Here is a 13,066-nt window from a genome sequence, read left to right on the forward strand (position 1 = left end):
TTAAGTATTCCCACAGAAAATTTAAAGCTTTTAGGTTATAGCTGTGGATGTGGGAATCACCTGGAGGGCTTGTTGAGAACACAAATCGCCGAGCCCCATCCAGAGTTTCTGATTCCTTAGGTCTGGAGTGGGTCCAAGAATTTGCATTTCTAACCAGCTACTAACAATCCTTTGAGAACCACTAGTCTCCTGCTACCCGCCGTCTGTGTGAAATTTCGATGGCATTGTGAGAGGATCCTATTTAAGCCATAATAAATAACGTAGGAAAAAATGTCCTAACTGTAAAATTGTAGAAAAGAAGAATCTTTAAAGGAGCATTCTATATTATCTTTCAATGAGTAATGAAGGTATATCATTAAATTAACTCAGAGAAAGTGTTTTTTCCCTGAGGCTAAACATACATGGTTCAGATACTTTGTTTTCTAACATATTCTTAAGACCTGATGGTATGCCAATAACAAGTGTAGAAATATAATGAGTGTCGAGGTGATGGAAATGTTTAGCATCTCAAATAAAGGATTTTTTTTCTCACTGTCTTTGTTACAATTATGTATAAATGAAGTTTCAAAATTATCACTAATGAGAGATAAGTTGGGTGTGGAAAACCAACTTCTGGGACAGAAATGAGAAATATTCAAGTTTAGGGAGAAAAGAAGGCTGGTAGGAGAAACCTAAGAACCGAGACATAAGCGAGAATTATACTTCGTAACTGAGGCTTGTTAACTTAGCACATGCAATACTAGAGCAATGATTCAGTTTGTAACTAGACTCTTGAATATAATGAATAAATGACCAGTCAGTTTATGCATTGTTAAAAAAAACCTTTTAAATCTTAGGATTTATCTGTCTTGAGTGGTTGAAGAGCCATAGTATATAAAATCAACATAGTAAAAATACCTGTTAGAGATATTATATGGCTTCATATATGCTGGAGATTTTTATGATGTGAATTTTTTAAATGCTATAGGAAAAAAAAATCTTTTAAAAAATGATTTTACTTGTCCCCTGATCTCAAAGTGTTAGAGATTTAGTTGAGAAAACTGCAAAGCTGTGTTTTATATCAAGTCCAATCCATTTCTAGAAAAGAGGAAACCAAGACTCTCATTCTCAGACCTTAACCCAGCTGGCATTATTCCCCTCAGTGCCCTCAAGTCCACAAGGACTTGGGACTTGGTACTCCCTAGACACCTCCTTCGTACTAGCACTTTACACAGGGCGTCTCATCTGACGAGCCCTGTGCAGCTCAGAGATGCCCAGAAAGGACACGCAGTCCCACCCGACTTCTGAGGTCCTGCTCCCCTCGCTGAGCTTCTGCGACATACGGTCACAGCCACACTCAGGCACCAATAACAGAAGGAATCCCTGTGTCGCTAAAGAGAGTATGGAAGCATACTCTCAGATTTAAATGAATTCTTAAATCATTAAATACTTAGATAAAACTTTAGATTTAAACCAGAAACTTGCCAAGTTCTCATCAAAAGCATGTATAAACTGAATTTTTTACTCCTTTAAAAATGTGAAGCACTCAAGCGAAAATATTTTATTTTAAATGGAAACAAAGTTAACAGTCAATATGATAAAACATTGTTTTTTTAAAAAAGTATATTACAGTTTTATTGAGCCTGATGAATTACAGAATGGAAGGAGACAGAAGATGAAAGTATTGGTATTATTTTGTCATGGTGACTCGGTTTTGATTTTTATTTTTTATTGTTACAATGTTACTTGTATAAGGAAAAAGAATAAATTTCCCACTATTAATAATAATCATCAAGAATGTTTAAAAGGAGAGAGATGAATTTTAAGGAAAGTACACAGCAGTGTTTCTGTGTGTTTGGTGGGGCAGCCACTTGGGGCAGGTTTCTCCTTTGATTAGCAAGGAGGTTAATGTTGCTTCCACTCTGTAGAGCTTTAGGATGGTTTAATGTCACGGTTGGCTGCGCCCCTTTCTCTCATTGTCTGGGATTGCAGTGTAATTCTATGCTCACTCATCACCTTCCTGTTTCTGCCCTGCCCCCATGTCTCCGCAGATCATTTTGTGTTTCTCTCCGGTTGGTCACACGCTGAGAGTGAGAGCTCGGAAGTTCCCAGCCCTAGTTAACTGCACGGCTATTGACTGGTTTCATGCGTGGCCGCAGGAGGCTCTGGTCTCAGTCAGCAGGAGGTTCATTGAGGAAACCAAGGGAATTGAGGTATGCCATGTCAGCCTCTGAATCACACACACACACTCACTTACTCACTGTGACCAAAAGTCCTCAATAGAGAAGTAATTTCCAAAATACACCTCCTATCAGAAAGTGGTCTTTGTTTAAGATAAGATCGTCTTTGTTAGTGTACATTCTATGGAATATGATGGCTGACCTTTGTGCACCAGGTTGAGATGTGTGTATACACACATACATACACTTACACACTCACAGCACATGAGCGTGTTCTCACTCATGCACTTCCTTGAATCATAATAGGGCTTACTGAATATAATTCCTTTAAATGCACAACTAAAAACCCAAACCAAAAAGGAGCCACCCATAGCCATGCAAGGCTTGATCTTAACAAAGTAATGCACTTCATTCTGATTTTTCTCATGACGGTATTGACAGGTGGAAAATCAGTCCCCATAAATTCAGCAATCACTAGGTCAAACAATGTATCTGCTTCTTTGTTTTATGGGTTTGTGTTTTAAAGGTTATGTTTGTCATTTGATTAGGTTGAAATTTGCATCTCCTATTACATTTTAAAATAGTTGCATGAAACCAAAAAAAAAAAACTTCAATCGTTCAGATTCAAAGGGAAAAAGGAATGTAAATATGAAGGTATCATTCAGACTGCCTAGAAATGAAGTTTTATTTGTATTCAGTGCCTTTCTGATTAGGCAGTTTGGAAGGGTGGTGATTGTGAACATTTCCCAGGGAGGTTTGTCTTCTGAGTGCACTGTGTGTTAAGGCAAAAAGGTGCCTAGAATAGGTCACACGTTGAAAGTGATTCTCAGAGCCAAACATAGAATTGGGGATATGTAAGGAATGATGTCTGTTTCCAGTTGAAACTTTATTGTGAATAGGGACAACGCCCTGTAGCCTCCCTTACTCCCAAAGGCGTAACTGCCGCTTTTCCAAAGAAATCATTTAACATTTTGTTGGATATTATATCCCTTGGTGGCAGATGGTTAGAAATCTGGGCATATTTACATATTTAATTATTTGTATGCAGCTGGCTTTATTGCTTCTTATTTTATATATATAATTCATATATAATATATAGCTTTATTGTATATGGTTTATTGTCTTTTCCTAAAATGTCTATTAATCTCATTATTGCTGGATTGCCAGGAAAGAACTGGCAAGCAAAATCTAAAATATGTATATGATACAGGCTTTATGACATTCAAATACCTACTCTCTCCTTCTTTTCTCCACACACACACTTAAAACATTTCTATAAATAAGTGAAAAAAAAAATCTCTTCTATTTCACTGTTTTTTCCATATCCAGAAAGTTCTTTCTCTTGTCTGTCTCTACACTCACCCCTAATGTTGAATGCACTTACCTGGACCTTTAAAAAAGCAACAACTGGTTTTCTGAGTAAAGAGGGAATAATGTTAATTTTTATGATTCAATTTTTTAAGTGATTTTCACTTTTTTCCACCAGCCACTGCATAACACTTCTTATATTTAGGGAAATATATATAAATTTGTTCTCGTGAACAAATGAGGAGTGGTAGACACTCACAGGAGTGATTAATTTCTGGCTGAAACATTGCTTTTACCATTATGTGTCTTCCTGAAGAGTCAAAGAAACCCCATTGAATGGAGACTAGTGGTAGCATTAGGTCAAGTCTGCTGGAACTATTTTGTACTTTAAAATCTGGAAAACCATTAAATATGACAAATAATGGTCACAATTATTAACACGAATTTCTTAAGCTATTGCTAGGTTCACTGCATTACTGGAATTATGTAGGGCATTATTTTGTCTTCTAATAATTATAAGAAGGGTTCAAAATACTGATTTATTTGAGGGAGATAGTATGTATCTTTTGGTGGCAAAATTCTGTTTTATCAGGTTGGTTTGGTAAGGAAGAGAAAAGGGCCAGTGCATCGTGTTTCTTAGTGTTAATTTCTCAAGTGGGAGGAAACCAGAGCTGGTAGCTTGGTTTAGGTTAGTGTCGGGCTCAGTGCTTTCTTAAGTTCCCTGCCTTTGCTGCTCTAGGGCAGGCTTTCTCCTGTCCAAGGAGGTGCCGCTTTGAACACAGTTACTACTGAAGGAGCTTTGATATGCCAATGACCATTGACATCTGCTGGATGAGGCCGGACTTGCATCAGTTTAAGTCCAGAGGGCTCCTGGCAGGTGCTAAGCTCTATCTAGTGGTATCACGACGCCTCCTATAGGATGCTGAGTGCCAAAGAGGAATTGAAAAAGCACTTTACCATTTCTGTTAAGCTGAATTATGCCTGGAAACAAATTAGCCAGATGATTTCATTTCAGTGCAGTATGCTCATTTAACTTTCCCACCTTCCTAATTTGTTGCTCAGGAGCAATAATTATAATTCAGAGTGCCCCGTGTCCCTGTTCTTCTAAAAATGTGTGGTGCCTTTTCTGTAGAGGTCAAAAATAGCTTTTAAATTTTTTGAATGAGTGCTAATTTGATCACTTTCTTAGTTTTAATTTCTACCATTAAGACTGCAAGTTATCGGCATAATTTAGATACGTCTTAATTATTGACCTCATTTGCTGAGTGTAAGGTACTTAAACAAGGTGACCCCCTTTAGCCAGAGAAAGGATTCATTAAAGGCAAGTGGTTTTGTGTGTGTTGACATAATTTTCAGTCAGTACACACTCAGCACTCAGGGGCGTGGGCTGACTGTGTCCAAGTAAATATTTGTGCTACTTTCCTGTTACCTGGTATTGGACTAAATGACAGCTGACAGAATGACCAAAATCATTTGACATTTACATATCATTGAGTATTTATCTGAAGACTTTTGTGTCAATGTACACTCGTCACAGGACATCTGGAAGTAGAGATGGGAGGAGACGGTGTAAGGAGGGAGAAAAGGCAAGGCCCTCTGGGTATCCCTGGGAATGGGGTACAACTGCTATGAGAAGCACACAGAGGAGAAAATTGGGAAAAGCCCTTACTAAGAAGTGGGTCCCAGTTAGGAATGTTCCAGAAAAAAGGTGGGAGAAATAGATGTTAAAAGGCAAGCAGTTTTTTTACTTTTCAAGTCAAAATAAATAATAGACATACTTGAAAGCAGGGCCTGACGAAAGGAGAAATTATTGAATGGAAATGACAAGATGAGCCCTCTGACTGAGGAGTGAGATTTGCATTGGAAGGAGTACAATAAAGATGTGAGCAAGATGGAGGAGCCCATCCTTTTCAGGCATGTTGGCCAATTGGCAAGTTAAAATTCTCTGTTCTTTTGATGTGATACAACTTGAAAATAATTACACAAGCTCAGTATCATCTGCTTTTTCAACAAAATGACTGTATTCCACATGCCGCCACCTCTTCAATCCAGAACTTGTTGCGGGGTTCAGTAACTTACGAATGGCATATTTTATTACCATTTTCCAAGCTGATTATGAAAAATGTCCACTCCAAGAGGAAAGTTATTTTACTGCCGTATTTAAAGAATGATTTCTTCAGTGGTCTCTAGGTTCTTTTCAAAATGTTAGACCAAGCATGAAGAGTAGTAAACATTTTGTCAATGATAGGTATGTTAGCAGCATTTCCATTAATGATTTTTAGTGCAGTTCTTTCTTTGAAATATAAATTACAATTATTTAATACGAATAGAAGAGTAGAAAGATAACCTTGTGCAATAGAAGTTGTATGAATTTGTGGAAAATATTTTCTTTCTGAGGAATACTGAATTTATTTTAAAATATCAAGGCAAAAAACAAATGCAACAAAATTTATTTTGCATCTTCCTAAATCTCATACTGGCTTAATCCTACATCCAAAGAGATGAGAAAAGGCCCCGGTGGTTGTTAATATGCTTCCCCATTCTTCAGCCCTCTTTCTCCTTTACACGTGCACCACCAATATACTGTCCATCATACATTTCTTGCTCTGTGCATGTTATTCAAATTTAGAATAGAACTGCAAAAAGCTGCTTTCCAGGGTTTTTGCAGTTATGTAAACTTTAGGAATCCCCTCTACCTCAAAAGTAGGATCCAGTTTTTATAGCTGCCCAGGGACCTGGACATGCTGTTAGGCTGAAAGTTTAAATCAAACAGAGGCATCACTACCTCCAAGTTGTAGTTTTGTGGCTTTCCTCTTGTGTTGGCCTCGTCAGAACCAACTACACCATCTCCTTGTCCACTTGCTGTAAGAGGGGTCACTGAGTTCTGTTTTACCTGCTCACGCCCTCAGTCGCTTCTTTGTTTTAATGTTCTGTCAGAGAACCATTGAAGCTACCTCTTTCAATGAGAGGAAACTTCTCTGGAAGATTACTGGCTTATGCTGGACTTGGTCTTGCCTTTGGCCAAGACTGGGTCTCTAAAATTAAAACAAGAAATTAAAAGCACAAGCAAACTAACAAGAAAATGCATTCACCAAAGTAACAAAAAAAAACAAAAAACCAGCATGCGATTTAGAAAACTGTGTTTGGCGCTGCATTTAACGCTTGTGGCTGCTCTGTGTGGTGGTAGCGATCTTACTGGGACTACTGTTGGTGTACTATTATCACCATCAATAGCAGAAGTAACACCCGCCCTGCACTTATTTGCATTGCTTATCACCTCTTATCACCAACCTTCCAAGGAGTGACCGCTGGTTTCCCTGTTGAACAGGTGAGGGGATGGAGGCCATAAGCATAAGATCACCCAGCAGGTAAAGGCCCATCAGGGCTTTGACACCAAAGCCTCTAGTTTTAAACCCTGCTCTTGACAATTGCACAAGTGTTTGACTATTCTGAAAGAGGAATGAAAGGAAAGGAAGAAAAGAAACAGAGTAAAAACGAGTGACCAAGTCTAACCTTTGATTTTGTGAGCAAGAGGAAGTGCAGGAAATGTAATAATTTGCCCAACTTAACAGAACTGGAAATCTAACCCAGATCCTAAGATTCGAGCCCCGTGTCCCTGGCTGCGCCAGAATCATTTTGGGGAGTGAATCAGCACTATGAGGAGCGTAGGAGAGGTGTTCCATTGCAATGCTCATTTTATGCATTATTAGATTTTCTTTATTTAATAAACCAACCTTACAACCACAATATTTAATCAATATATTCTCTACTTTTACCAACCCCAAAAGAGGCTAAAAAGTACAAATAGTAGATGTTATAACTCAACAGCTTGGAATTATTAAAAATTAATGTAGATATTAAATATATGCAGTTTTTGTATATCAATTATTCTTCAATAAAGCTATAAACAAATTAACATAGAAATTATTTCTGGGAAAAACTTTCAAGGTGGACTGTAGGTATATGACATTATATGTTACAAAATCATCTCAAGTTAAACTTAAAAAAAAAATAGTTTTCCTTTCATCTACCCCCTTCTCTTCTGCTCCTCCTTCCCTCCCTTGAATACAATACTCTTGAAAGTCTGAACTTAAAAGTACAGACCAGTATAGTCTTCACTGGTCTTAGGATGGTGTAAAATCCTATATAACACAGTATTTGATTTAGTTCTGGGTATTGGTTTACATTTGAACTTTGCTGTCATTTTCAACATCGAGGACATACTGGGCATTTGCTTTAAGAGTCAGGTGGCTGGTGGGGCTGGCCCGGTGACATAGCAGTTAAGTTTGCGCACTCTGCTTCAGCGCCCCGGGTTCACAGGTTTGAATCCCGGCCGCAGACATACACACTGCTCATCAAGACATGTGTGGCGGTGTCCTACATACAAAATAGAGGAAGACGGGCACAGATGTTAGCTCAGGGCTAATCTTCCTCAGCAAAAAGAGGAGGATTGGCAACAGGTGTTAGCTCAGAGCCACTCTTCCTCGCCAAAAAAAATAATAATAATAAAAATCATCTTGAAGAAAAAAAAAAGAGTCAGGTAGCTGGGGTACTGGGTGTGGCAGAGCCTGCCACCCCCTGAGAACTGTCACCAAGTAGCAGGGTTTGTTTATGTTTTCGTGTTTACAGTGAGCCAGCCGACAGAGTAGAAGTTAAACACTTTCTTAACGTGAGGAAAAAGCAGTTCCATCTTTGCATTTGTTTACGCGTTGGGTACAGCACTGTTTTCCAAAGCATCTTACTGGGGAACTGTTGGATTTAAAACCATTTGATACTGGCACTTTGCTTGTTTTTATTTTTGCCTTCACCATGATTGGCTGCTAAATGACTACAGAAGGGGATCAACTGGTTTTCATTAAGGGGCCAAATTTAGCAGGAATGCTGTTTTTCGCTCGAGTCTCTGAAAGTGAAAAATATAGCATTGCATTGAGATCACTGCAGCAGCACCAGCAACCATCTCCTCCTGCCCCCCACCCTCAAGAAAACTGGAGATAAATGAATGGCAGAATAAATAATTTATGCTAATGAAATTACTGCAATTAGTAGTTCTACAATGACCCTTTTAAAAGCCACAGCTGTTAATGTCAGGAAGTGCTGTCACTACTGACCTTATCATAAGAGAAAGTGACAAATTGAGAATGCAGCGAAGACCAGTCATCAAAGAGGTCTGTTCTGGAACGATTAGAGTTTTCTGAAAAACAGTGTGAATTACAACCAGCTGCTCCCTGGCTCTGCGAGTCTCCCATGCTGTGCCATTTTGTTAAGCCCGATAACAATAGTTATTTTGCCGCATTGAGACGAGTTGTCTCGGGCCACTTCCAGCTCTACTGGAAACCACTGCTTCCATCTCGGATTTACAAATGAAACTGTTGTTAAAGAGAGCTTTTCAGGGCAGCCGAGGAGCCTCCTCATAAGGATCATGGTTGGGCAGAGGCCAGGTTTTTTTTTTTCCTGTGAGGAGGTTGCACTTGGCTGCGGAAGTATTTATCTATTGTAGAAATATACGTGCTCACTTTTAGTTCACATGACAGCAAGGCAGGACAGGAGTGAATTTCTGCTCACATTTATATTGCAGCCAAGCTCTTTTAAAAATAAAATTCCGAAGGGGATATGTTTCATATGAAGTTACATAACTTCCTCATAAATTTATATTCTGAGTCTACTATTTGGTAATATACATATGTCTCGAATCTAGTGGAAACGAAGAATACTATTCAGTATTTGCGTCATTCTATATTTAACTTTTGCTTTAAAAATATTATTTTAGTTATTAGTGAGATGGATTTTCAATATGCAGAATAACCCCATATGTACATATTTTAAACCCACTCGGGAATTTTTCATGAGGTTGGAAAGAGGTTGCTCAGGAGCAGTTATTTTCACCAACAAGAATTGGCCTGTCTCTCCTCGCACCCCTGGTTGTGATATTAATGGTGCAGATTTGAAATGTTTAACTGCATCACCAGCCACTTGTGCGTAATTTTCCCAAAGATGTCTGAATGTTATTGACAACACTTTGGTAAATTATGTGTGACTTTCCTAAGAGTTGGTGTAGCTCATTTAATTCATATTAATTGATTTTTAGGCTTCCCTTGATTAATTGAACCTGGTTCATCTTGTACAGAATGCAATAAATAATCATTAAAATGAGGGAGATGTGACTCCACAAATTAAAAAGTAAACTACTTCAGAAGTCATAGAGGACAAAATGGAAAGAATGTATAGTGGGAGTTCTACAGTAAATCTTGAGAGTTATTCATTTGTGTTTTTGTGGGGTTTTTTGCCAAATGACAATAGAAATTATCATATTTTCCTCCCGGAAGCAGTGACTTTTATACCTTACCATCCAATTTGTTTTCACGTGGGTTCTTATAAAACCGTGTATTTCTCAGTTTCAGTTTTTTTTTTTTTTTCAATGACTGCAGGGTTGTTGGTTCTTTGACTAAAATTTAATTTGAAAGCAACATCAAAAATACTTCTCAGAATACTACATCTCAATTCCTCCATTTTCTCTTTTGCACACTGGATAGATAAAAATCAAGTTGTGAAAAGCAGTGCTTGTGTTCTCTGTTGGTTTTTGGGTTTGGTATGTGGAGCACATAAAGATCCTTTGCTCTACTTGGCAAGAAGAGGTTACCAGAGCTGAATGCTATATTGTCATCTCTCTAATCCTGTGGCTATCTCTTAAAGACTAAATAAGTTTTCCTAGATCCTACTGTAATTTGTTCTGGCTTTTAGGGAAAAAAAATACTGTATAATTTTGTTGATTTTTCTTCTTTTTTTTTTAAGTTGCATTTTTGTTTTAACTTGAGAATTTCATATGAATTGCAATGTTTATGTTTTCAGCCACTGGACAAAGATTCTATTAGCCTTTTCATGGCACACGTTCACACTAGTGTAAATGAAATGAGTACCAGGTATTACCAGAACGAGAGAAGACACAACTATACCACCCCAAAGAGTTTTCTAGAACAAATATCACTGTTTAAGAACCTGTTGAAGAAGAAACAAAAGGAGGTATCCCAGAAGAAAGAGCACTTGGTGAATGGCATCCAGAAACTAAAAACCACAGCCTCTCAGGTATGACCAGAGTATGTTATTACTGAGTGAAATCTATGCCCTTAAAATAAAAAAATAAAAAAATAATTTACTTTTGAAGGAGCATTTCAACCCATTTATTTAAAATGTCTAGTGCTAAAGTTTACAGTTTAATGACATAAAGAACACACTGTTCCTGCTTTCCTAAGCCTAGCAAGGGATTGGCCAGTTACTCTGTCACAGCTGGTTTAGAGAGAGACTTTCTCTTGTTGGCCTAATTCAGTGCAAGGAAATGAAGAGATCTTGAAGGGAGCAGGCACAGTTGATTGCCGTCTCACCTCTGACCACTTTGGTGCTCTGGGCTTATTGTCAGGAATTTTGTTACATGAGGATGGAACTAGGACCCCTTTTGGTCTCAGATTCTTAACACGCAGTGAGGTCATCATTTCCTGGCTGATGATATGATGAGGGTTGTTGCAATTGGGGTCCCTAAGGGTAGCAGTTTTCTCTGACCTTGGTGTCGGATCTGCTCCTTTTAACCACCGTGTCTCTTAGATGAAAATGTCCAGTGTTGCCTTCATCCTCAGTCATAAGGCCCCTACTGCTTTGAAGGACAGTAGTTCTGACCTCCAGGAGTAAATCAGGGGAGAATTAGCATGGATGTTAATCATGTGGGTCTGTGTACATATCATCTAATTTCATTGTTAAAAGTCAAACAGGTTTATGAAGTAGGTATTGTGACTGTAATTTTATATATGAGGCTTAAAGAGTTTAAGGCTACAGAGCCAGTGAAGTCGGAGTTTGAACCCAAATCTGTGTTACTCTAAAGTCCATGTCTTGTCCGTAGTTCCATGCTGGTTCTCTGTGACTGGTGAAAAAAAAAAAAAACACTAGAATGAGAGAATATGGAGACTTTGGATAATGGCCCAGCCTTTCTCTGAGCCAGCTGGGCTCTAAAGCTGTAAAAAAAAATTCTCAATGTTGGTCACCTCAAGGCCAGAAATTCCAGTGGGCTTCTTCAGAGTATTGTTATCAGATCATACTTTCATATTCTCTTCAATAAATTGGGACAGTTATCCCCCCAAGAGTGCTGGGTGGCTCATCTGTGCCTAGGCTAGAAATAAGCCACCACCTGGTTGGGTGAGTATACATTGGCACCTTTCACTCTGAGGCCTCTCTGGACACGTCCTTCAAGCATTCTGTAGGCCAAAGCACCACTTGCCTCTTTCTCTCTTCGTGTCATCTACCAGGAATGGCTCGTTGGTGAAACACTGTGATCTGTGCTGAGCAGTGAGTAGATGGACCACAATTGGGAAAGAGGAACCAGAGTGAAGAGGTTTCCCAGACAGTGTCCAGGATTAAATGATGTAAAGAATAGTTGCTGGGAAGCTCCCAAAGAGTATATCCATATTTGTGCATCTTTTCCTTTCCTTTCAAAGAATGCCTTTCTTTAATCTTCCTTTTTATATACATTTTATATTACTCTTTTTTTCTTTGCCTTCTTTTTCTTTCCTTTACCTGTCTCTCCAATTTCATCTCACTTTAATCAAGACCTTTTTCCCTAGTAAGGACTTTCCTAGGAGTCCTGTTAAGCTAAAAGATAAGTGAAGGAGATCTGTGTCCCAGAGCATTTATGTCCCTTTGATGTCCCAGACTGAATCTGTTGATTTTGCCCCCAAAAATGATAGTGTTGGCTAAACTGAACTATCAATACTGAGGGGCAGCCCTTGGCAAAGAAAAAATGGCCTCTGCCACACTTATGGAATTTTCTTCCCAAATAACAGAGCTAAAAGCATGTGGAGTAACAACCTGTTTCATTCCAGTGGTGGTAGCATCTCAGCCATGGGGAAAAAGAAGAGAAGAGTCTGTGGTTTCTTACTAATCATCTCAGTTATGTGTGGGAGAGGAGAAAGAAAGGGACAGCCAATTCATGGTGTCTGCCAAGTTCAGGGCTGCTTGGGATCTCCTTACTTCCCCTCGGTTAGAAACAACAGGCCAGAAGTCTGAGAAGAAGGTATAGGAAGTCTTAATTGAAGGACTACTGGTGACTTCTTTTCATTAGGTATTTGTGCATGTAATGCCCTTAATATCAAGAATGGTAGGGATATTTAATAGCCCCTTAAAAGTTTTTTTAAATCAATTTATTATGAAAAGGAGGCATAGTTTTCTATGTGGAAAGGCTTATAGTGTAAGATCAGTTTGTGTGTGGAGCAGAATGCCTTCATATTGGAGCTGTGTCCTCTATGGATCTGCCTTGAGCAATTCCACAGAGCTGGATATCCATGCTATTTGAAATATAAGTGTCTAAACCTTAGCACTGTTCATTTATTGCAATAAAGCCAGAAACCCCTTTTATAGCCACATATCCCCCCTCTAAATGTCAGTTTAGGTGATCATAGATAGCCTTGTGACCTTTCTTCATAGATAAGGCCTTGCATCCAAGGCTTGAGTCACTTGAGATATTTCAGACCCTACAGCTTCCTTAGAAACTGAAATCAGGGCTTGAAATAAATTTTCTCCTAGTCTCTTAGATAAATCTTTTGATTGTGGTCTAACATATG

The 13,066-nt window shown here is 38.6% G+C and overlaps 1 protein-coding gene across 1 annotated transcript in view; it reads left to right on the plus strand.

Moving 5' to 3' along the window:
* DNAH11 (dynein axonemal heavy chain 11) overlaps window positions 1-13,066 on the plus strand; it is a 311,121-nt gene that overhangs the window by 195,581 nt on the left and 102,474 nt on the right. The window contains exons 56-57 of the mRNA XM_058534426.1: window positions 2,031-2,192; window positions 10,314-10,547. Coding sequence (XP_058390409.1) covers window positions 2,031-2,192; window positions 10,314-10,547 — 396 coding nt within the window. The remainder of the gene's footprint in view (window positions 1-2,030; window positions 2,193-10,313; window positions 10,548-13,066) is intronic.

Source organism: Diceros bicornis, chromosome 3, assembly GCF_020826845.1.
Source record: "Diceros bicornis minor isolate mBicDic1 chromosome 3, mDicBic1.mat.cur, whole genome shotgun sequence".
NCBI lineage: Eukaryota > Metazoa > Chordata > Mammalia > Perissodactyla > Rhinocerotidae > Diceros > Diceros bicornis.